General features: G+C 37.8%; 1 protein-coding gene across 8 annotated transcripts in view; it reads left to right on the top strand.

The window, feature by feature from the left end:
- The window catches only part of Cep70 (centrosomal protein 70), a 65,953-nt gene that overhangs the window by 3,101 nt on the left and 38,994 nt on the right, over positions 1–23,858 (top strand). For 5 of the 8 annotated variants that reach the window (XR_007110183.1, XR_007110184.1, XR_007110182.1 and 2 more), the window contains exons 1-6: positions 3,223–3,248; positions 5,084–5,186; positions 9,460–9,579; positions 11,467–11,557; positions 11,668–11,791; positions 12,381–12,561. Coding sequence is in view for 4 of the 8 variants with exons in the window: in XM_047563970.1 (XP_047419926.1) it covers positions 5,145–5,186; positions 9,460–9,579; positions 11,467–11,557; positions 11,668–11,791; positions 12,381–12,561 (558 nt within the window). In the remaining 4 variants the exon portion in view is untranslated. Of the gene's footprint in view, positions 1–3,222; positions 3,249–3,686; positions 3,874–5,083; positions 5,187–9,459; positions 9,580–11,466; positions 11,558–11,667; positions 11,792–12,380; positions 12,562–23,858 lie in introns of those variants that run through there. The other 3 variants (XM_047563971.1, XM_047563972.1, XM_047563973.1) reach the window with 3 other exon arrangements.

Consider the following 23,858-nt stretch of genomic DNA (forward strand, 5'->3'; position numbering starts at 1 on the left):
TTCTGGAGTTGAACATACCAACATGGACTACATTTTCTACCTACTCATTACAAAGGACATTGAGGCAGGAATAGTGGTTTGTTACTTGACAGGACTCTTAAGAAGTTACATATAAACTAAACACTATGAAAAGTAGTGAACTTAAGTATGAAGCCTACTTGCTCAGGTTGCTGGAAATTTTGACTTTGTTCTGATTGTTTCCTTGTTTCCCAGGAAGTACCTAGATACTATTCAACCTCATAAACTTCTTTCACCAACTTGCCCATAGATTTATTTTTTATTTTTTCCTGGTACTGGGGATTGAACTCGTGGCACTTTTCCTCTGAGTTACACCCCCAGCCCTTTTTATTTTGATATGGGGTCTCACTAAGTGCCTCGCCTGGCCTCCAATTTGCAATCCTTCTGCTTCAGCTTCTCATAGCTGGAATTACAGGTGTGCAGCATAGTACCTGGTTATCACTGATTTAAGAGAATATAAAAACATTTCATAATATCATGTTTCCAATGGGCCCTTTTTGAAAAGGGAATTGTTAATGAATTGACTACTTTTCTGAATTTTTTTTTTTTAATTACTGGGGATTAAACCCAGGACCTTGTATGTGCTAGGCAGGCACTCTACCACTGAACTACAGTCCTAGCCCTTTATATTTTGAGTCAGGATCTCACTGTTGCCTAGGTTCCCCTTGAATTTGATCCTCCAGCCTTGACTGCCTGGGTGGGATTACAGCGTGTGCCATCATGCCATGCTGAACTTACTTTTTAAACAGCATAAATGGAGACCAAAACAAATGGGAAAAGTTAGAAATCTAGAGATTTAAAATTTCCCATGGTCCTTTTTGATATTGTTTTAGTGTGATTGTTGGCTATTTGCTAAACAGTTTAGAAATGAATTTCAATCATGACAACCCTCTTTCCCTTCGGGAGCCCAGGTTTAAGACGTGTGCATTTCCCATACAGCTACTTGATAAAGAGACAGGGTGTGCCTGTGTAAACTGACTCAAAAAACCGGAGGGAAAGGTTTTGATGTGGTCCTGACTGCCCCTAGTGGAAGTTGAAAAGTCATGCTAGTGTGAATTTGAAGCCTACCATGTTTATAGCTGAAAGACAAATAGTGGCTGGGTCCTTGGCAACTCATTAGATCACTGAATTAACCAATCCCCAAGTCTACCTGCCGCTTGGATTTGTTATGCCTACTAATCAATTCCTTTTTTGTTTAAGAAGACCATTTGAATCAGGTTTTTATTGCATCTGAAGTAATCTTATCTAACCCAATGAAGCTTGTCCACCTGGCCACAATTTAGAGCTGTCACACTTAGGAGCATGGGAAAATTGCCCTATCATCCTGGAAAAGATGTGGAAATTTCAAAACTTGAAAAGAAAAATCTGGCAGCCACTATTAGTTTGAATACCCAGGTATGGGAAGGGCAAGGGGTGGAAGATGGCTGGGGACATATATGCATGGGGCAGACACAAATCACATTCAGTGACCCTATGTGCTCAGAAGAAGGCTAACTATGGGCTTGAAAGTATTGACCTTAAATGTTGTGCCCTTGGACCTTCTGGTGAGAGACCTCTTGTCTGATACTCTCCATGGTAGAACCTGTCAGCTAGTGTGGGACTTGCATTCACCCAGACTTCCTTCATTTCACCAATGGAAAAAGAAAGATGACACCATATGGTCATGAAATGCAATCACAATGGTAGATCCCTGGGACTTCAGACTTTGCCTTTGGGGTTGTGAAAGATGAATTTTCCCCTTTAAATATTTTGATCAGTTAGTCCCCTGTACATTTTTGAAAATGGTGGCTAGGTTCCCTAGTTTTAAATTCTGAATTAAGCTGAGAAATAGATTGGACTCATTTTCTTTGGAAAATAAAAAGCTGTGATCATATCCATACGTGGTGGAACTTTTTTATATATCAGGGTGCAAGAAATTTAGATTTGAAGATGTCAAAACAATGTCTTTCCATCTTATGCCCTCTTTAAAAGCCTGTCAATGATTCCCTATAACCTCCTGAGTAAAGTCCCCTCAACTTATTTCCTTTCTGCTTCTCCAATGATGCAACAAACTCAAATTCCTCCAGAAGTTTTCAGAAAGTTCTGTTTGTAAAATGTTTTGAGATTTAGGTTGGTGCTTTTGGGGAGGATGGATATAAGCTGTACCAAAAAGGACCAAGTTTAATTACAACAATTTTTTAAATAGTATGGTTTACTGAGCAAGTATGAGGTAGGCATTACATTAAAGTGCTTTGCAACAATCATGATTTGCAGTTTTCGCTAAATCTTTCCTCCTTTTATTGCTGAGAACTGTTACTTGCTATTTAGAAACATTCTTAAATTATTCCCCTAGGTTTGCAGTTCGCTCTTGTGCCTGCACACTGGCATCACCTGGGAGGCCCCGTCCCAGATATTGATACAATTGGTTAGGGGCCTGCACAAAGCTTCCCAGGTGATTCTAATGCACATCCAGTGTTGAGCCCCACTGGCCATATTCTTCAGTGACACCTTTACATAACTCTCCTTTCCCGTCTGTGGTCTGCCCACCCTCTTCTGATCAGGCTTATCACACTATGTTGAGTGTTTACCCTTCTCCCTTACTAGGCTGAACATCTTCAATCGGATATCTCTATTCCTGGAGCCTAATGTAGGACCTTGAATTTTGTAGCCATTTGATAAATGCTGAACGGGAGGGTCGTATGTTATCAACAAACACACTTTGGTATCCTCCACATTGCCAGTCGCTGCAGCGCTAAGTCTGGAGCGTCGCGAACTCGGCTGACAGCTACCCAGTAAGTCGCCGTCAGGCGAGGGTGAAGTGGTGCAGAGGAGAGTCTGAGGGGGCCAGGTAGCCTGGGTCTCACTCTTGGGTCGCTGCACCAACAAATGTGTATTTCGGACGTCTCCGGGTAAATGAATTTCCACGTGAGACGGAGCACCTAATGCCGCAAGTGTGTGCTGGGAAATCAGTAAGGGGTGCAGCATGCCCAGGACTGCGCGGCCCGCTCGCGTCTGTGTGGTAAGCCCCGCCCCCAGCAGCAGAGCCAACCAGAGTCGCGGGGCGGAGCCAGCCTCGGGTCGGCCGGAGAGAAGCTCTAAGGTTGCTCGCAGGCAGCGACTGGGCGGGTCCTCGACGCGCTCGGATGCGATTGGCCACTCCTCGGCGGCGGTAACGGTCTCGAAGGCGGGCCCGAGCCCGCTGGGCGGGCGGGGTGGGCGGGGCTGCTAGTGGGAGGCCGCAGCTGAGGAAGGTGAGTGGCGCATGGGGCGGCGGAAGGTGTCTGCGGGAGCCCTTTGCTGGGGGAACCTCAGACCTGGTCCCACTTGGACCCTGAGTGGTCCCGAAGACCCCCGCCTTCAGGGCCCGGGGAGCCGCCGCCGGGGGTGGGTTCGCGCTGATTCACTCCGGTGGGAAGCTTTGGGGGTCCCGCCGACCTGGTCGAGCCCCGGGCCCCCAGCTTTTGTGCCGTTGGCTTCGCCCTTAACGCCTTTTTTCGTAGAGTAAAGCCGGTAATTCTCGGCTTACGTGGTGATCGTGAGGGTCCAGTGAAGAAAGGGCTGTGAAGTTCAGGGTCGCACCCGGCCCGGGGTGGCTGCGTCTGATCCGGTCCAGCCTTCAGGGTCGCGGGGTCCCGAAGGCCGGGGCGGGGACGGCCACCGGAGCGGGCAGCCGAGCATCCCTTCGACTGGCCGGGCTCGTTCCGGATTCAGGGGGAACTCGGACTTTATTTGGAGTCTGTTTTGTTCTGATGTGGAAAAAAGTCAAAAGGTTGAGAGACCCCCTAACAGAGACCACCAGAGGGCTTTTCACTTTGTTCTTAATCATCGTAATATTTAACACTGCACACAATACCCAGATCGGTTTCAGTCCTCCAGGTGAGTTGTTTTTGTGTATTTTACTTTGAATATTGCCAAGTAGACCTGTGCCGCCTCTACCCCACCTTTTGGGGGAAGAGTTAACTGACTTGGAGTTTTACAGGGCATTTAAAAAAAAAAAAAAAAAATATATATATATATATACATATATTAAAAAAAATATATATACATATATTAAAAAATATATATATATATATATTGCCTCACAACACAAGAGGCCTGTTCTGACCCTTTCTGGAACATTTCCCGGGACAGAATGAGATGATATTCAGCCCTCTTTCCTTTGTGGCAAGTTAAACAGCAAGTTGGTATATTTGTGGAATAGTTTCTTTTTGAAAGAGAATAGAGACTTTGAAACATTACATTTATTCATTGCAGTAATTTCAAGTAAGTATACACTTTTGAGAAAGTTTACAGATTTTACTGTGACTCAAAAGAACAGTGACTGGTCACTACTTATTCCCAGCTTTTTGCCCCCAAAATGTTAAAAAATAATTCAATTTTAATATATGGTGGATATTACAGGGACTTACTTCAGATCTTTAAAGGTAGTTTAACCAAATGCTCTTGGGAAGCATGGACAGTACCAGAATATACATTTTTTTGCTTTCCTACACTTACATATCATGTACAGACCAACTCCTACCCCACAACCCCTACTCCAGCACTCTTTAGGTGTCATGACACTGATTAAGGCTCCAATTTCTACCTTGGCCTTGGGAAGCATTTGGTTTCTTCCTGTGACTTTCAGTTCCAAATCTGTGTCCTGTTACATACAACCTTAAGTGGGGGAAAAGGCTACTGTGGATTACTATTCAGAACAGGCTTCTGAAAAGGAGGACTGAGCACAGGTGCAAATGAGTAGCCTTGCATTTGCTTTTGTGATCACTGGTAGTTTGAGAACGTTTCCTTATAATGAGCTTGCAAGTGAGAGCATCCTATCCATTTCTGGTTGAAGCTAGAAATCAGAATGATAGATCTGAATACCCAGCCAAGGGTTTCAATAAAGCAGGGTGAGGAAAGATAAGGGGGAGAAAGAAGGAAGGAGACCTGGTGGTGAGTCATGGAGGCCTTGAGCAGTTACTGGAGTTGTCAGCCTTTGGTTAGCAGTTCTGAGTACAGTGGGTGCCTGTTCTGGGAATAACACAAGACCCTTCATACTAATAGGTTGAACATTTCAAGATTTTGGTCTTTATGTTTTTGAACCTAGATGAAGATCCAGTTTCAGACATGAGACTCACTGGGTAATGACTTAATTGAGATCAACTCAAATGACCAGGTATCAAATGCAAGAGGAATGTGCTATGACTGAGGTATGTCTAATGTGACAATTTTGTGAGGTTATGGGAAGCATCTGATATTTACTCAGTACTAGATTTGTAACATATATTTCCTTTTGACCTTTTGATAATTCCATCATTTTAAGCTTAATAAAGAAACTGAAGTTCAGAGAAATTACATAACTCCTTAAGATCTCTATCTCTGTCCTGTGTGCAGGTCACTGCTCTATGTTCTTTTTATATTAACTCTTCTAATGTTGACAATGACCTAGTGAGCTATTATCAGTTTTTGATGACTAAATTGAAGTACAGAGAGATCAGTACTCTGGTTTTTGTGGCAGAATCTGTTATGTGAACCAAGGCAGTTTGCAGAGCATTCTTGCTTAGTTTTCTTTTTTATTTAACAAAATCTTGATTGTAAGTGGGCCAGGTGGGCAATGGCACATGCTTGTAAACCCGGTGTCTCAGGAGGCTGAGGCAGGAGGACTGAAAGTTCAACACCAGCCTCAGCAACTTAGACCCTGTCTCAAAAATAAATAAAAGGGACTTGGGTTAAGGTTCAGTGGTTAAGCCACCCTGGGTTCAATCCCTAGTACTACCTCCCCCCCTCAAAAAAAGAAAATCTTTATTGTAAAACTATTTATTATGAAATAAAAGCCTCACATACCAACTATTTCAATTAATGGTATAAGATGATACCACACAGGTATCCTAGAGACCCTCAGTTGACTAATTTGAATTACAACTCCTGTGCACCCTTTAGTTGCTATTATTTTGTAGTAATTGCTTTGTAGTGTTTTGTGTTGTTTTTTGTTGATGCTAGGGATCACTCTACTTCTTAGCTATATTCCTAATCCTTCCCTGTGCCTTTAAAAAAATTTTATGAAAAGTACATAGTCTTATATTCTATAACGTAGTCTTTTTTCATTAAAAAAATTTAAATATTTAATCTGTGGGTTTTTTTCTCCATTCTTTTCCCTTTTTTCTGATTAAGAAGCTAAATCTTGGGACTGGGGATGTAACTCAGTTGGTAGAGTGCTTGCCTTGCAAGCACAAGGCCCTGGGTTCAATCCCCAGCACCGCAAAAAAAAAAAAAAAAACTGAATCTTAATCTGATTTTGCTGTTTACAAACTCATCAGTTGGTGTGTTCCTCTACCTTCAGTATTTCTTGTACATTGTCAGCTGGATTCAAGACTGGATCCTTTTGGTAGTTATTTTTTCCCCCATGTTGCACAGGCTGACCTTGAATTCCTGGGCTCAAGGTATCCTCCTACCTCTGCCTCCTATGTAGCTGGAACCACAGGAGTGCACCACTGTGCCTAGCTTTACTTGGATGATTCTTTGAGTTGTGTTTGGCAGAAACATAATGTCTCATTGTCTCTTTTCTTTTGATCTTAGCATCTGTTGATACTTGGTGACTATATCCATTCACTTAGATTGCAAAAGGGTGATTGATAGTTTAAGTATCTTTTTCAGTTTTTAGTTGAAATACTAGGTCCTTCATCCATCATTTGTATACTCAGTGGTAAATTCATATAGGAAAGGTAGGATAAATGCTTGATTCTTTCCTTTTATTTACTAATTTTCAAGAAAAAAATTCATTATCTTCTGAAGACTTTAAAAAATCTGATATCGCTATAAACTCAAATATACTTAAGTTTCAGTTCATTGTAATTATTACCATTATTAAAACTCATCTTGTCTCATCTTTGGCTTGTGGAAACCTAGTCAAGTCTTTTTTTTTTTTTTTAATATGCCAGCGATTGAACCCAAGGGCTCTTAACCACTGAGCCACACCCTCAACCCTTTTTATTTTGTATTTTGAGACGGGGTCTCATTAGGTTGCTTAGGGCCTTGCTAAGTTGCTGAGCCTGACTTTGAACTTGTGATCCTTTTGCCTCAGCCTTTCAAGCTGCTGGGGTTATAGTCGTGCACCACCACACCCAGCTCGAGTCAATATTTTTAAATTTTTAACTTTTTGGTGGTATTGGGAATTGAACCCAGGGGCACCCTCCCATTGTTCTACATTTAAAAATTTTTTATTTTAAGATGGGGTTTCTCTAAGTTGCTGAGATGGGCCTTGAACTTATGATCCTCCTACGTTAGCTTCTAGAGTCACTGAGATTACATGTGTGCGCCTTGTGCCTAGCTAAGCCTATCTTTAGTAATATTTGATAACTTCCTTGTTATCTGATACCAATTTCTGTCCCAGATCTGAAATCAGTCTTTTAAGAAAAAGACATTGAGTTAGCCATTTAACATGAGCATGTTTTAAAACAGATCTATTCATTCAGTATCATGGAAGAGTACATCATAAAATTAAATAGTTTAAATAGAGAAAAGATTGTGCAGTTCACAGTACAAAACATGGGGAAAATGCACTTATTTTGGGAGTGGGTAACATGTAGGAGACTTTGGGCCTAAAATTTGCATGGAAGACTTAGATGTTAAGGGTGTCACAGAGAGAGCTGTGATGTTGGTTAGACCCTGTTGCAAGGTTATGCTTAAAATTGAAATTTTCCTCTTGTTAGTTCTTGTGTAAGTAGAGATATATATTGGTGATAAGTGGGGTGAAGTGGAAAAACCTTAAAAAATAGTTCTTGGAACAAAAAACATGACAGTTTGGCAAGGAAACTTACTTAGTGACTTAAATTCTAAAAATATTTTTAGAAGGTACCAAAACTGAATGTTACCATTTGACCAATCCCCTGACTTTTATCTTTGACCTTTGATTTCTACATTTCTCATTTTTGTCCTCCTATTAAAGCTATTAGTTCATTATTCATTAGCTAAATTTATAGACTTGGAGCTGCTGAGAAAAATCTGTTTTATGAAGTTTTGCTTTTAGGTTACAAACATACCTGATTCTTAGGTATTGACTGAGAATATTTTGTACCTCTCTAGTTGACTAATTCACTTCATAAGAATATGTATCAACACAAATTAGACATTGAGCATTAAAAGCATAAGCATAGTTTTATGGTATGGGCTTAATAGCTACAACATCAGAAGTCTTTGTTGGTTTTTAAAATTTCATTCTCTTTGTATCTTAGTTCCTGTATGCCTTGGTTATTTTTGAAAGTTGATTGGATGTTGTGTATGGAATATTTTTCTGGGAGTAATTCAAAACCCTTGTTCAGAGAGAATTTAATTTGCATCTTCCACATATTTGGAAGCACTGTTAACCTAGGATCTTGAGGTGCTACAACAACCAAGAAGAGGGGAAGGTTGATGGGAGAGCTGGTTTATGACTGATTCACCCTAATCCAAAGAGTTTAGCCCTTCTAGAGTGGCTTTGATCTTTAGCACTTATTTTCACAGCTCTCTGGAATTGGCAGATCCCTTCAGGGAAAGTCAGTTGATGAGTCTCTTGATGAGATTCCTTAGCAACTCTACATGCCATCTGCATAAGTTTTAAACTCCATAGACATAGCCATCTGGGAGCCTGAAGCAGCCTGTTCTGGCAGTGGCAGAACATATATCTTCCTGTGTCATAGCAGTTTTGTGCTGCTCATAATTATCGCTTCTTCCTTGGTGGCATCCTGTTTCCCTGAGACCAGTCTTTTCGGAATTGGCCAATTCTTCCTACATTCTTTCCTGCCAGCTATGAACAGTTAGAGATTTTGGATTAAAGTTTACAAAACTCGCCCAAGTTCTAAAATCCCATGGTACTAATGATTTTGCTTTAGGAAAGAAGGCATTATATCTGTATGTCAAAGAGACCTAAGGAAAGATTTCCTCCCACATGGCAGTCTTAGATACCAAGACCCAGTGATGGGTAGGATAGACTAAATTTTTTGGTGACCAACAGAATCCTTGTTGCTAGCTTCTGATCTACTTAGAAATAAAGTCCGACCAAGAAAATGTCACTCCATTTATCCTTGGTGTTCAGTGAATTATTAGACTGGCTGGTAACCATAGGATCAGACACAGTTCTTTTAGGTTTTTGAGTAGCAACTTCCCAAAGATAAGTTCATTAATGTTACAGCATCATTTTTCACATTCTCTAGTTAAATAGTGCCTTTCTCGTTCTGTGTGTGTGTGTCAGTATGAGAGAGAGCGTGTGCCCAGACATTTCTTTTTTCTGTACTGCTGGGGATTTAATCTAGAAATTATATTCCCAGTCTCCCAGAATGTTTTATTCCCAGAAGAAAACTTTATAAGATACAGTATATTTGAATGATTTATATAGTTGGCTATCTAGGAAAATAGCTATTTGAACATAGACATGACCTGATTTGCTTTGCAAAAGTATGAATCCTTTTAAATATAATTTCTTTTAACCCTTATTCTTTTTTTGTTTAGGCAACTCAAATTTTCTTATTATGCTCTTCTTTTGATTCTACAAAAGAAACTATGTCTCCGGTAGCCCCTAAATCTCAGGAGTCCAGTCAGTTATCAAAAAAACTCATGCTTGAAAAACAGGTAACCTGAAATATTTTAAAGTTTTTCAAAATATTTGCCAAAGAATGTTAGATCTACAAATGTGAAAAATCTGACTTTGAAAGATTTCCTTGATCAAATAATTTTGGGAAATTCTGGGATAAATATCATTAAGTGGTTTTACTACTGTGACACATCAGTCTCCAAAGGAGAATTTAATATATGGCATTTTCCTTCAAACACTAGTTTGAATATTTCATTAGACTTGTGTTCTGCAGCACCTGTTTTGGAAAATGCCATTCCCTATTTTCAGAATTCATAAACAGTTACTTCTTTCTTTTAGTATATAAGAGGTTTCAGGTAACAACATGTATAACTAGACCATAGAAAATGTGTAACCTTATTATGTAGAGAGCGTTCTGTTTTCAATGCCTTACAGTAGGCATTCATTGAGATGCCCACTTAGAACTTTTGACTTCTAAGATGAACATCAGTGATAATTTTAATTCTCTATCAAGTAGTTAAGCTCTGTGATCAGATGGCCTAAGGCATAAGTGAGGGAAAAGTTGTTTGAGAAGTATATAAAAAGTGAAGGAGGAGGAAAATGTTAGCAGTCAAAAGCAAGATTTATTTTGGACTGGGAATATAGCTGAGTGGTAGGATGCTTGCCTAGCATGCACCACGCCCTGGATTATGTGTCTAGCACCATACAACAACAAAGATCTTGCAGTGAGTCATGGTACTATAAAAGAACCATTAGAGTAATTTGTTTCTTTTTTGTTAAACTTTTATTTATGCATTATACTACTAATAAAAAACCGTGTGTTTTATGTATATTTTTAAGCATTTAAACATTGAAAATTCACTCAACCTTTTCACATATACTTTAAACTTAAAAGCACCTCACACTGTGATTTCAAAATCAATCATTATACTTGCATTAAAAACAGATTACACATACAGCCAGGCATGGTGGCATACGCCTGTAATCCAGTGGTTTGGGAGGCCAAGGCTGGAGGATCACAAGTTTAAAGCCAGCCTCAGCAACTTAATGAAGTCCTAAGCAACTTAGTGAGGCCCTTTTTCACCAAAAAAACAAACAAAAACAGGATTTTACAGCTAGGGGTAAAGTTTAGTGGTAGCGCTGTGGTGCTGGAAAACCAACCAATTCAAAAATAACCCCCAAAACATATTTAAATACATGATACTAATTGTTTTATAATCTTTGTATGTATGTGTGCAGGGGTTTGAACCCAGGGTTTCATGTGTGCTAAATTCATCCTCTAAATGTGTTATTTTAAAATATCTCTATTTCAATCCTTAAATCCTTATTTTTTAATTTCTTCTCATTGTAATATTTTATTCACTTAATCTAGAGAGTTCGAATTCCTGTCTTGAGTTTAGGATATAAATACAAATTTAGACTCAGTTTTAAGATTTCAGAGTGTCCTTCAGGGGATTCTACTAGAATTGGTGGTCCAGACGGACATGTTTTTTTTTTTATAGTTCCTTGTGCGATGGACTAGTTCTGTCTAAATTTTTGGCTCCATGTAGTTAGGTGTGTTTCTGAGTGACTCATTTTCCTTGCTATTCAATTAATATTACTTAGTTTTTCTGAGTGGCGCCTACTCTAGTTCATTAAGTGTTTGGTTCACTGATATGAGGAGATGTTGTAATTATTTTTTCCTTTAATTTCTCCATTAAGGTCTACAAATGATTATTCTATATAATGCATTAATTTGTGCTTATTTGCATGCTTTTAGTCTATTGCTGATTTTGTTAGAACTAAAAAAATGTATTCAATTTTAATTAGATATGCTTAAAAATTCAAGTTCGAAAAAGTCTTAGAAAAAGTTAAAACACAGGAAATTGTATTGTAAGGTTTTTTCTTCATATCTTAAGTTTGATCCTTTTGTCTTGTAATTGTAGCAGGAAGAAGCAGAATGGGAAAATATAAATGTGCTGTTGATGAAGCATGGCTTAAAATCTTTGTGCTTAGTCAAAAGACCAGATATTAAAGGTAATCAGATGCTATTTTTACTTCTTAAGATAAAAAGGTTTTTTCCTTAAATTTTTTTTTAATCCTAAAATTTTTTAATTATTACTATCTGCATATTTTTAAAAATGTAGATCTCATCCTTTTTGACAAACAATCATCACAGAGGATGAGACAGAATTTGAAAACGTTGATGGAAGAAACGGCACGTCAACAGAACATGATACAGGAGCTTATAGAACATAACCAGCAGCTTAAGTAAGAAAATGGAAAGTCTCCTTTGAATTATTTGTAATGTATTCTAGGAGTAATGACCATGAAAAGGACCCTGCAATTTTTATTTTGATTAAATATTAAATTTAGCTGGATGCGGAAGCGTATGCCTGTAATCCCAGCGAGTCGGAAGGCTGAGGCAGGAGCATTGTGAATTCAAAGCCAGCCTCAGCAACTTAGCAAGGCCCTAAGCAACTAAGTGAGACCCTGTCTCTAATAAAATATAAAAAAGGACTGGGGATATGGCTCAGTGGGTAAGCACCCCTGGGTTCAGTTCCTGATACTAAAAATTAAAAATTTTAAAAATTTATAGGTAAAGTTTAAGTAGATCTTTTGGTAATATATGTAATGGTACCATATATGTTTTCAGTTTCTGTAATAAGATAGAAATGCTGGGGCTGGGGGTATAGCTCTGTGGCACACCACTTGCTTAGCACGTGTGAAGCCCTGAGCTCAATCCCTGGCATCAAAAACAATGCGGAGAAATTTTTAAAAGTCAATAAATTGTTTGGGCGTGTTTGGTGATTTGATTTATTTAGTACTAAGGTAAGGAATTTTGTGTCTATTAAATTAGAAATGAACTTCAGCTAGAACAAAACCGAGCAGCCCATCAAGAACAGCGAGCTAATGAGTTGGAACAAATAATGGAGAGTGTGAAAGCCAAAATTGGTGAATTGGAGGATGAATCCCTAAATAGGGTTTGCCAGCAACAAACTAAAATTAAAGATCTTCAAAAGGAGCAGAAAACTTTACAGGTACTGAGTTATATGTTTTCTTAGTTGATGATTAGTACTAGAACAGCTCATCATTGACTTCCATGTTGCTTAACTCAGTGGTTTTTACCTTACTTGACCTATCACTGTTTCCTTTCCCAAACTCTCTTCATTTGGTTTCCAGAACATCCTGTTTCCCTCACCAAACTGGTCATTCTTTAGTTCCTTTGCTGCTAGTTGTTCTCTCCTTCCTAACTTCTTAGTGTTGAAATTTCCCAGTGCCTGGTTCTTACATCTTTTCTACGTACCATAACTCCCTTGATTTCAATCTGGTTCATGACTCATCAATTTTATCTATAGCCCAGACCTGTCCCCTAGTTATGTACTTACAGCCAGTTTTGATTTATCTATTGACTGTGTAATAGACACCTAGAACTTATTATGTATAGAAATGAGTTCTTTTTAAAGAAATGGTAATGTTATAACATTAAATGCTGAGTTTCCTAATTTAAAAATTCTTAGGTGTGATGAAAGGAAATCAATCTTTTGTGTTGATAGCAAATTGGGGAAGATAAAAGTGCTCCTGAAGTATAATTATTTCAGTTTAAGGGATGTTCTTCTGTTTTTAGTATACACTTGTTTTCAATTTTAGACAGGTTTAATGCTGCATATTTTGCAATTGGGAGCAAGGAAACATTGGTTTTTGTATGTCTGGCAAAGAAATCAAGGAGATCAATAAATGTTGTAGGTATAGTGAAAAATTGATGGGGAAAAGACAATTTATGTGACATAGAGCATTATATTCATATCCAGTCTTTTCTCATTTAGCATAATTGTTTGAGATTTTATCCATGTGACTTCATGTTGTGGTTTAGATGAGTCTCCCTTAAAGGTCCATATGTTAAAAAGCTTCATCCTCTGGGTTATCTTTATTGGAAAGTGATGTAACTTTTAGGAGGAGGGCCCCAGTGGGAGGTCCTAAGGTCTTTGGGGTTGTGCCCTTGAAGAGGATTGTAGGACCTCAGTCTCTTCCTCTTCTTTGCTTCCTGAGTTGTAATGTTAAGTGAGTTTGTTCTACCCTGTACCCCTGCTGTGTGTCATCCTCACCTGTGGCCCAAAGAAATGGAATCATTCATTCTGTTTTTCTCCTTTTCTAAAATTAAGAGTATTATAGTTAATATTTGGTTTATATTTTAGACAAAATCATACATGTAAGAAATTTGATTTCAATCCCCATTCCTCCTGCTTCCTTCCCCTCCTCCCTCCCCCTGTTCTTCCTCTACTGGTTTTCCTTTTCTTTCTTTCTTTCTTTTTTTTTTTTTTTGGACTGGTACTTTTCTACATACACATAGAAATGTCTTTTGATACATTTATGTATGCATATAACATGATTTTGTTAAATTTCTTCCATATTTCCTCCCCTTTCATATCCTTCCTCCCTCCCTCTCGTTCTTCTTCTCCATTGAACTTCCCTATATCTTTATGATATCTGATCCCCCCCCCCACCCCCGCACCTTTTCCTTTATTTTGCTCTAGCTTCCATTGCGAGAAAAGACCTTTGATTTGAGTGTGGCTTATTTGACTTAGTATGTCTTCATTTCCGTCCATTTATTGGCAGATGCCATGGTTTCATTCTTCTTATGACTGAGTAAAACTGCATTGTGTATATGAACCACATTTTCTTTAGCTACTAATCTATTGATGGGCCTCTGGGCTGATTACTTAATTTAGTTAATGTGAATTGTGCTTTAATAAACATTCAAGTGACTGTTACCACTATAGTATGCTGAGTTTTAGTTCTTTAGGATAAATACCCAGACTTGAGATAACTGGGGTCATATGGTGGTGCCATTCCTTGTTTTGAGGAATCTCCATACTACTTTCCAGAGTGGTTGTACTAATTTGCAATTCCACCATTAGTGCATCAGTGTACATCCTCACCAGCATATTACATGTTCTCGTTTTTTTTAATTTTTTATTTTCTTTTTTTGTACTGAGAATTGAACCCCAGGGTGCTTAACCACTGAGCCACATCCCCAGCCCTTTTTTATATTTTATTTAGAGACAGGGTCTCTTGCTAAGTTGCTAAGGCTGGCTTTGAATTCTGGATCCTCCTGCTCAGCCTCCTGAGCCACTGAGATTTACAGACATGATGATTGTCATTCTGACTAGAGTGAGATGAATTCTTAGTATAGTTTTAATTTTCATTTCCCTGATTAATAGATATATTGAACATTTTTTCTTATATTTGTTTAGTTCTTGTGCCCATTTCAGTTTTCTTATTTTGCCCTGCCCCCCGGCATTGAGATTTTTGAGTTTTAAAAAATCTATTCTGGATATTAATTCCATCAGAGGAGCAACTGTCAGATTTTCTCCCATTCTGCAGTCTCTCTCTTCACACGCTTGTTTCATTTGCTGGCATCCCACTTATTAATTCCTTATTTTAAGTCTTAAACCCTAAAGGGGTCTTGTGGAGGAAGTTGGTGCCTCCACCTGTGTGATGGAGTGTTGACTGCTTTCTTCTTGCAGTTGCATGGTTTCTAGTCTAATTTCTAAGTCTTTCACCCATTTTAATTTAACTTTTGTGCAGGGTGAGAGATAGGGATCCAGTTTCATTCTTCTACATATGGAAATCAGTTTTCCCAGCACCATTTGTTTAAAAAGTTTTCTTTTCTCCAACATATCTGTTTGGTACCTTTTGTCAAATATTAGTTGGCTGTAAGTATGGGACATTGTCTGTGTCTTCTATTCCATGGTTTTCATGTCTATTTTGATGCCAATATGATGGTTTTTTTGTTACTACTGCTCTGTAGCATAATTTCATATCAGGTATTGTGATGCTTCCTGTGTCATTGTCCTTGTTTAGAATTGCTTTAGCTATTCTGGATCTCTTATTCTCCCAAATGAATTTTAGAACTTTTTTTTTTTTCTAGTTCTGTGAAGAATGTCATTGGTATTTTGATATGGGTTGCACTAAATCTGTATATTGCTTTTGATAGTGTGACCATTTTGACAACATTAATTCTGCCTATCCAAGAACATCTTCTGAGGTCTTTAGTTTCTTGCTTCAGTGTTCTGTAGTTTTCATTACAGAGGTCTTTCTAACCTTCTTGGTTAGATTAATTCCCAGGCATTTTATTTTTTTGAGGTTATTGTGAAGAGGATGATTTTCCTGATTTGTCTTGGCAGAATCACTGTTGGAGTATAGGAAAGGTATTAATTTGAGTAATTTTAAAAATATCTGTGGGAGGTCTCTCTGCCACATCCTAAGTGGATGAGAAAAGGGTTATTTCCTATGCTTGCCTGATTAACTGCCAGAGGAGGTTGTTGGCTATATATCACTCAATTAGATAAGTAAAAATCTTATCCATTCAATTAACACACAAGAGCCAATACTCTTTTTAAACGAGAGGGGGCATACCAGCTCTGGCCCCTAACACCAAGGCAACCTAGAGTAGCCCAACTCTTATTTTTAGACAGACAGGTAAAGGGGGCAAGACCAGGAGGAGCTTCTTCTGTGATGGACAGGATAGGGTGGAGTTAGGGGAGCCATTCTCTCATGGAAACTAGATAGGGAACCGTCTGATTCTGCTAGATAAAGATGGCTTCTCACAAATATCCTGTTATTTTGCTGAATTAATTTTGATAGGATTCTGGTAGAATTTTTTGGGTCTTCCAGATATAGGGTTGTATCATCGGCAAACAGATAATTTAACTTCTTTTCCTATTTGTATCCCTTTAATTTCCTATGCTTGCCTGATTGCTCTAGCTAGAGTTTTGAGAACTATATTGAATATGGGTGGTGAGTGGACAGTCTTGCCTTATTCCTGATTTTAGAGGAAATACTTTTAAATTTTTCTTATGATGTGGGCTTAGGATTCACATTGATGCTATGATATTAAGTTTCTTCTGTCCCTAACTTCTCCAATGTTTCATTTCCTCCAGTGTTTTCAACATGAATGGTTACTATATTTTATCAAAGGTCTTTTCTACATCTATTGAGATGATCATATGTTTCTTGTTCTTAATTCTGTTTAAGTAGTGCATTACACTTATTGATTTCCATATGTTGAACCAACCTTGCATCCCTGGGATGAAGCCCACTTGATCATGATGAATTAGCTTCTTTATGTGTTTTTGAATGTAATTTGCTAATATTTTATTAAGGATTTTTGCATCTGTGTTCATCAGGGATATTGAGCTTTCTTGATATGTCTTTGTCTGATTTTGAAACCAGGGTTATAATGGCTTCATAGAAAGTATTTGGGAGTGTTCCCTCACTTTCAATTTCATGGAACAATTTGAGAAGCACTGGTGTTGGTGGTTCTTTAAAGGTCTGGTGGAACTCAACTGAGAATCCAATTCTGAGTTTTTTTGTTTGTAGACTTTTAATTGCTCTTTCAATTTCATTACTTGATTTTGGTCTGTAATTGGGGCAGGTCATGTGTGTCTGGATATTTGGCAGTGTCTTCTGTATTTTCCAGTTTATTGGGGTATACATTGTTGAAATAAGTTCTGATCCTCTGGATTTCAGAAGTGTCTATGGTGATATCTCCTTTTTCAACTCTAATTTTGTTTATTTAGATCTTTTGTCTTTTGGTTGGTTTGACTTTTTTTTTTTTTTGAAGAACCAGCTGTTTCATTGATCCTGTATATTTTTAAAATTTCAATTTCATTAATTTAGGCTCTGATCAAGGCCTCGAGGTGGAGCATAAGCTTATTTGGGAATCTGTTTTTATAAGGTAGTCACTCAGTGCTTTAAGTTTTCCTCTTAGAACTCCTTTCATACTGTCTCAGATATTTTGATATGTTGTATCTCTGTTTTCATTTTTCTAAAAATTTCTTGATTTCTTCTTTTGATCCTTTCTTCATTTAAGAGCATTGTTTAATCTCCATGTTTTTATGTGGTTTTTATCTTTTCATTTTTCTTGCTACTGATTTCAAGTTCCATGCCATTATGATCTGATGGGGATTCACAAGACTATCTTTTTTTTTTTTTTTTTTTTTTTTTTTTTTTTTTAAATAGTATTTGCTAAGACTAACATTGTGACCGAGAATATGGTCTATTTGAAAAAAGTTTCATGAGGTGTTAAGAAGGTAAACTCAGCTATTTTGGGTTGAAATATTCTGTAGATATAAATAAAATGGACCAGGCTGGGATTGTGGCTCAGTGGTAGAGCGCTTGCCTCACATGTGTGAGTCACTGGGTTCGATCCTCAGCACCACATAAAATGAATAAATAAAATAAAGGTACTGTGTCTGTCTACAACTAAAAAAATAAATAAATAAATAAATAAATAAATAAATAAATTTTTTTTAAATAAAATAAAATGGACCTAATAGTATTATTTAAGTTGGAAATATCTTTATTGATTTTTATACTTTAACCTGACCAATGGTGATAAGGTTATATATTAGAATCTATCGCAATTTAGTCAGATGTATTTTTATTTTTTTAATGTAATTGGGTGTGCTGAAATTTGGGGCATGTATATACTATCATTATATCTTCTTGTTGGATTGTTCCCTTTACAGAATGTAATAGCCTTCTTTATCCTAAGTAATTTTTGCTTGACATAAGCTTTGCCAGATATGAGAATAACTTTTCCTGCTTGTTTTCAGACCCCATTTGCATGGAATATTTTTCCATCCTTTTACCCTCAACCTGTGAGTGTCTTTGCCTGTCATCACATGAGTCTCTTGCAAACAACACATTGTTGGATCTTGTTTTTTGATCCATTCTGCTAATCCATGTCTTTTTAATTGGGAAGTTGAGGCTATTTACATTCATAGATATGTTTATGGTTTTCTGCCTTTTAAATTTTTTTGTTATATTTAATTCAGTCGTGATTATCATTTAGTTGATAACTCTTCTATTTATCTGCATCTATTTGGAAGTTTTGGGATTTGTTTTTGGGCTCCTCTGTGTGCAATTTATTCTTTGTAGTGCTGACTTGGTGATCATGAATTCTTTTAGATTATCCTTGCCATGGAAAGTTTTTATTTCCCCATCAAATTTGAAGAGTTTGTTTGCTATAGCAATCTTGGTGATTTCTTTTAGAGCTTGTAATATCTTGTTCCAGGCCCTCCTTGATTTTAGGGTCTGAGTTGAGAATTCAAAAAGAGCCTTATTGGTTTGCTTCTAAATATGACCTGATGTTTCTTTCTCGCAGCTTCTAATGTTTTTTCTTCATTAGATATTTTGATTATGATGTCTTGGAAAGCTTCTCCATCTGGTCAATGTGGGGTCCTGTATGCCTACTATATGTGGATGTCTATCTCATTTCTGATATGGGGAAAATTTTCTGTTAACTATCCCATTGAAAATGTTCTTAATGCCTTTACTCTCTATCTCCGTGTTCTCTTCTATCCCAGTGACTTTCAGGTTTGATCTCCTGATGTTCCAGAGTTCTTGTATATTCTGATCATATTTCATCATTTTTTTCCTTTATTGTATAATGTATACTTAAGTTCATTTATCCTGTGTTCAAAGCCTGATGTTCTGTCTTCAGAAAGGGCTAATGTTCTATTTTCTATACAACTTAATCTGTTGGTGATGCTTTCAAGTGAATTAGATTTGTGTCTTTCTTTTCCCAGAGTTCTGATTGGTTTCTTTTTAGTATTTCCATTCCTTTATTGAAATGATCTCTTTCATCTCCTATATTCACTTTTTTATTTTTCTTTTTGTACTGGGGATTGAACTGGGCACTTGGCCACTGAGCCCTATTTTATATTTTATATTTTATAAATAAAATTTTATATTTTATGTAGAGACAGGATCTCACTGAGTTGCTTAGTGCTTTGCTTTTGCTGAGGCTGGTTTTGAACTTGTGATCCTCCTGCCTCAGCCTCTCAAGCCACTGGGATTACAGATGTGTGCCACTGTGCCTGGCCTGTATTTGCTCTTAATTTATTCCTTAGATTTTCTTTTGGTTCATTGGACATTTGAATCAGTTTTTTATAATCTTTCTCTAGAATTTCATCCACTTTTATACCTGTGGGATCCTTTGGGGGATTGAGAATTTTGGGGGAAGATTAGTTTGCCTGTTTCCTCATTTTTTCAGAGGTCTTGGACTTGCACATCAATTGAGGTGGGTTCCTCTACCTATTTTATATGTGTGTTCTTTCATGTATAGTTGTTCTGTTCTGGAATTTCCTACTGCTTTTGACATGAGTAGTAGCAGTGGGACCTGAAGTTCCCCCTCTGGTTGTTTCTTCTTAGGGCCTGGTTACTGATTTGGGATTTTTCTCTCCAAATTTGAGTTAAAGTAATGTTAAGGCCTAGGTGATGCTACATCGCGTGTGGGGTGAGATTCACTGTTGGCTTGGCTGAGTTGTATTTCTCAGCAGCAGGATCTCTACTGATCTTGAAGTAGCCTGCTTTCTGGACCCCCTTGTGGGAGATGGAAACCAAGAATGGCACAAATGTCAGCAACAGATATGTAGCCTTAAGATAAATGTCTGGTGTCTACTTTGACATCCATAACACTGCAACTGCATAGGAATATTGAAGTCAGCATTTAGCTTCAGTACAAACAATGAAAAATGGTGAACTAGATCAGGCATTTGACATTGGTGTCTACCATGTCATCCACTATATCACTAATCACAACAGTGTGAATGGGGCAGGGATTACATAAACAAATTTAGTGGAGGTACAATTTCTTAAGAGAAATAGGGAAGGAAGGTGACAGAAAATTTTGAAATATTTAGAAAGTTGAGAGGAGAGGCAGGGGACAGGTAGAGATGTCGGCTGTAAAGAAGAAATAAATTAACTGAAAGTAATTTAAAAAAGAAGAGAGAACAGGAAAATTCGGCTGTTAGTGGGGGAAGAGTGAAGAAGGGAAGAGGGACAAGAACCAGGTTATAAACAAATCGGCAAATGTAAGATCAGAGCCACTCAAATCCTTATATAATTACACCTCGTCTAAGTCAAATCAAGGCTAAACAGTAAACAAGTATAGAAGAAAGCAATTAATGTGAAAGTAAAATTATGAGTATACATAGTTTTTATGAATCTGTTCATGCAGTGGAACACATACATCCACATCTCTCCCGGAACACACACAATCATGCATAATGGAAAAAGTAAAAAGTGATATAATGTTTGAAAAAATTTAAAAAGCTAAAATTAAAAACTAAAATTGCAGAATGGAGAAAAGAAAAATAAGGAAAAAGAGAACTCTTATGAGAAATAGAGGGCTTATTTCCACCGAGGTGGTCAGAACTGTTGGCAGGGATGAATTTTCATTCTTTTTGGCTTTGTAACCCTTGGTTTGAGGGACAGGCATTATTAAACCAATGCCTGTCTTCCTCACCTAACTGCTGGCTATTGTGACTAGGAGGCAAATTTGGTTATAGTAGATCTTAGCTTCTAGTCTCCAGTAAAGGGTGAGAAAGCACAGTTTGGGTGCTGACAAATTGTGTTTTCTCTCTTTCTTTTTGATAGTAGGGATTGAACCCCAGGTGCTTAACCACTGAACAACATCCCCAGACCTTTGTTGTATTTTAGAGACAAGGTCTCACTGCCTTGCTTATTGCCTTGCTGAGTTGCGGAGGCTGGCTCTAAACTCTCGATCCTCCTACCTCAGCCTCCCAAGCTGCTGGGGTTACAGGTGTGTACTACTGTGCCTGGCTCAAATTGTGTATTTCTGTGTCAGGTATGGTACAGAATTCTAAATTGGAATTCCAGTGGTTGGGGTTTAGTCTTGTCTGAACTTTGAAATTTTTTGAGTAAGTGTTTGATATATGATCCATACCCTCTATTGCTGGGGAGATGCTGGTCTCTGCAGGGCATCAGCGTAAGGAATCTGGCCTCCCAACCACCGGTCAATCTGCGTTACACCCGCCTCTCCCGTTACAGGAATTTCCGGCTTACATTGCCGTAATCTTCCTGCCTCCCACATTACGTTCTAATATGTCATTGGTCCATCAGTCAGTCTGTAATAATTCTCCTCCGCGATTGGTTCCTCCCAGCCCGTGAAATCAACCGCATAAAATAAAGTTCCTCGTGTGGGACCTGAGTCTGCGGAGCGTTTTTCTGGGAGTTATCGATGAACCAAAACTGCCCCTAACATCTGCCTAACAATCAGGATCTCTAGGGCCTGTGTTGAAATCCACTTGTAGGTTGTAGGGATCTAAACCTCCACAGGTTTCACCTTTACTGCCAAGAATATGAAATACTGGGGGTCTTTCCTGGAGTCCAGATGCTCCTGTGTGGTTCCTGTAGACGTCTTCCCAGTAGTTCTTACTGGGCACCAGTGACAATGGGAACTTTTTCTCTTGGGATCCAGAGTCTGAATGGTCCAGATACAATTTTCTTTGTGCCTATTGCAGTCTCTGAGTCAGGCACCCTGGGGAATTTTTTTTAGTTGACTGCTGGTAACTTCCACCGAGTTCCTGATCACCTGACTTTGCTCAGAGCTGCACCACATGGTGGCTGTGGTTTTCCCTGTCCTGGAGCATTTATTGCATCCCAAAAGTTTCCCAGCCCTAGGGCTAGCTATTTTTGGATTTGCTTTCACTGAGCCAGTTTGCCTAGGACTGTGTCCATTAAAATTAGCCTTCATCTCTAATCCACAAGTTTCCCCAAGTCAATTTTTCCTTATTTTTAAAATTTCTTTACCACATCATCTCCTTGGTCTACTGCCAGTATGTCTCTAGTGTATTATTTCTTATGTTTTAATTTCTTTCTGCATCTCTATGGATTTTTTTTCTTTTCTTCACAGTTTACTATTAGGTTTCAGTGAGTTCCCTTAGTTTCCCTCCTTGCTGAGAAGCAGTCTTCCTGCTTTGGAATTCTGGTTGCTAAGGAACTGCTGGGAGCACATCCTTCTGCTAATCTGCCATCTTCTCTCCTCAGAATCGCTAATTCTTAAACCCCCAAAGTGGAGCTACTTGTTATTAGACTGAAATGTCAAGAACTGTGAGCTAAAATAACATTTTGCTCTTTGTAAGTTAATTGCCTCTGGTATTTTATTACAGTGGTGCAAAGTTAGCTAATTGCTGTGTGCATGTTCTGTTCCTTTTTATTGCTGGTAAGTATTCCACTGCATGGAAATACCACATTTTGCTTATTCATTCACCTATTGATGGACAATTTTTATTTATTTTTTTTTTAGTTGTAGATGGACATAATACCTTTATTTTGTTTATGTGGATTAAACCCAGTGCCTCACGAATGTGAGGCAAATGCTCTACCACTGAGCTGCAACCCAGCCCCTGCTGATGGACAATTGAGTTGTTTTCATTTTCTGGCTATTTGAAATTGACCTCATGTAAACGTTTATGTTTAAGGTTTTTTGTAGATATATGCTTTCATTTCTCTCTGGATACCTAGAACTTGAATTGCTGAGTCATACAGTAAGTATATGTTAACTTTTTAAGAAATAGACTTTTCCAAAATGGCTCTATCATTTCACATTTCTGCCAGGGTATGAAAGTTGTAGTTTCTTCATATCCTCACAGACCCTTGAGATTGAACACCATCAATTTTTGAGTACTTTCATTGGATATATAATTTTAAGTTAGTGGTTATTTCCTTTCCACATTTGAAATACCTATTTTTCTCCTGGATTCCATTGTTTCTGCCAAGGATTCAGTTGTCAGTATCTTTGCTGATCCTTTAAAGGCATTCTACCTTTTTTTTTTTAATTTTTTAAAAATTTTTTATTTTTTATAGACTGCATTTTTTGATTCATTGTACACAAATGGGGTACATCATTTTGTTTCTGATTGTGCGCAATGTGGATTCATACCATTTGTGTGATCATACATGTACATAGGGTAATGATGTCTGTCTCATTCCACCATTTTTCATACCCTGGCCCCCTTCCCCCACATTCTACTTTTTCTCTAGCTGCCTTTTAATATTCTTCTTTGTTTTCGTTTTAAAATAGTTTTACTTCGTGTCTAGTCAAGTTTACTTTTGATTCATCCTCAGATTTTTATAGCACTTCTTGAATTGGTGACTTGATGTTATACATCTGTTTTGGTAAGTTCACAGCTCTTATGTCTTGAAACATTACTTCCATCCCATTCTCTTTTCAGACTTTAATTTGTTAGAGTTTATCTTTGAATAACATTGTCTTTTATGGTCTTAATCCTTCATCTTTTTATTGATACTTTATTCTAGATATTTTCTGTGGATTATTGGATTTTTTTGTTTTCCTTTTAGAATTTCTATGTGGTTCTTTGCTTTGGTTTTTAGTTTTCTGCTGAAATTGTTTTGAACATCATTAGTTAATTTAATTTAGAATCTGTGGAATAAGATGGGAATGGTGGTTGTACAGTATTAAAATAGTATTAGATGCTACTGAATTGTTTGCTTTAAAATGGTT

The sequence above is a fragment of the Sciurus carolinensis genome, chromosome 9, assembly GCF_902686445.1.
Source record: "Sciurus carolinensis chromosome 9, mSciCar1.2, whole genome shotgun sequence".
Lineage (NCBI taxonomy): Eukaryota > Metazoa > Chordata > Mammalia > Rodentia > Sciuridae > Sciurus > Sciurus carolinensis.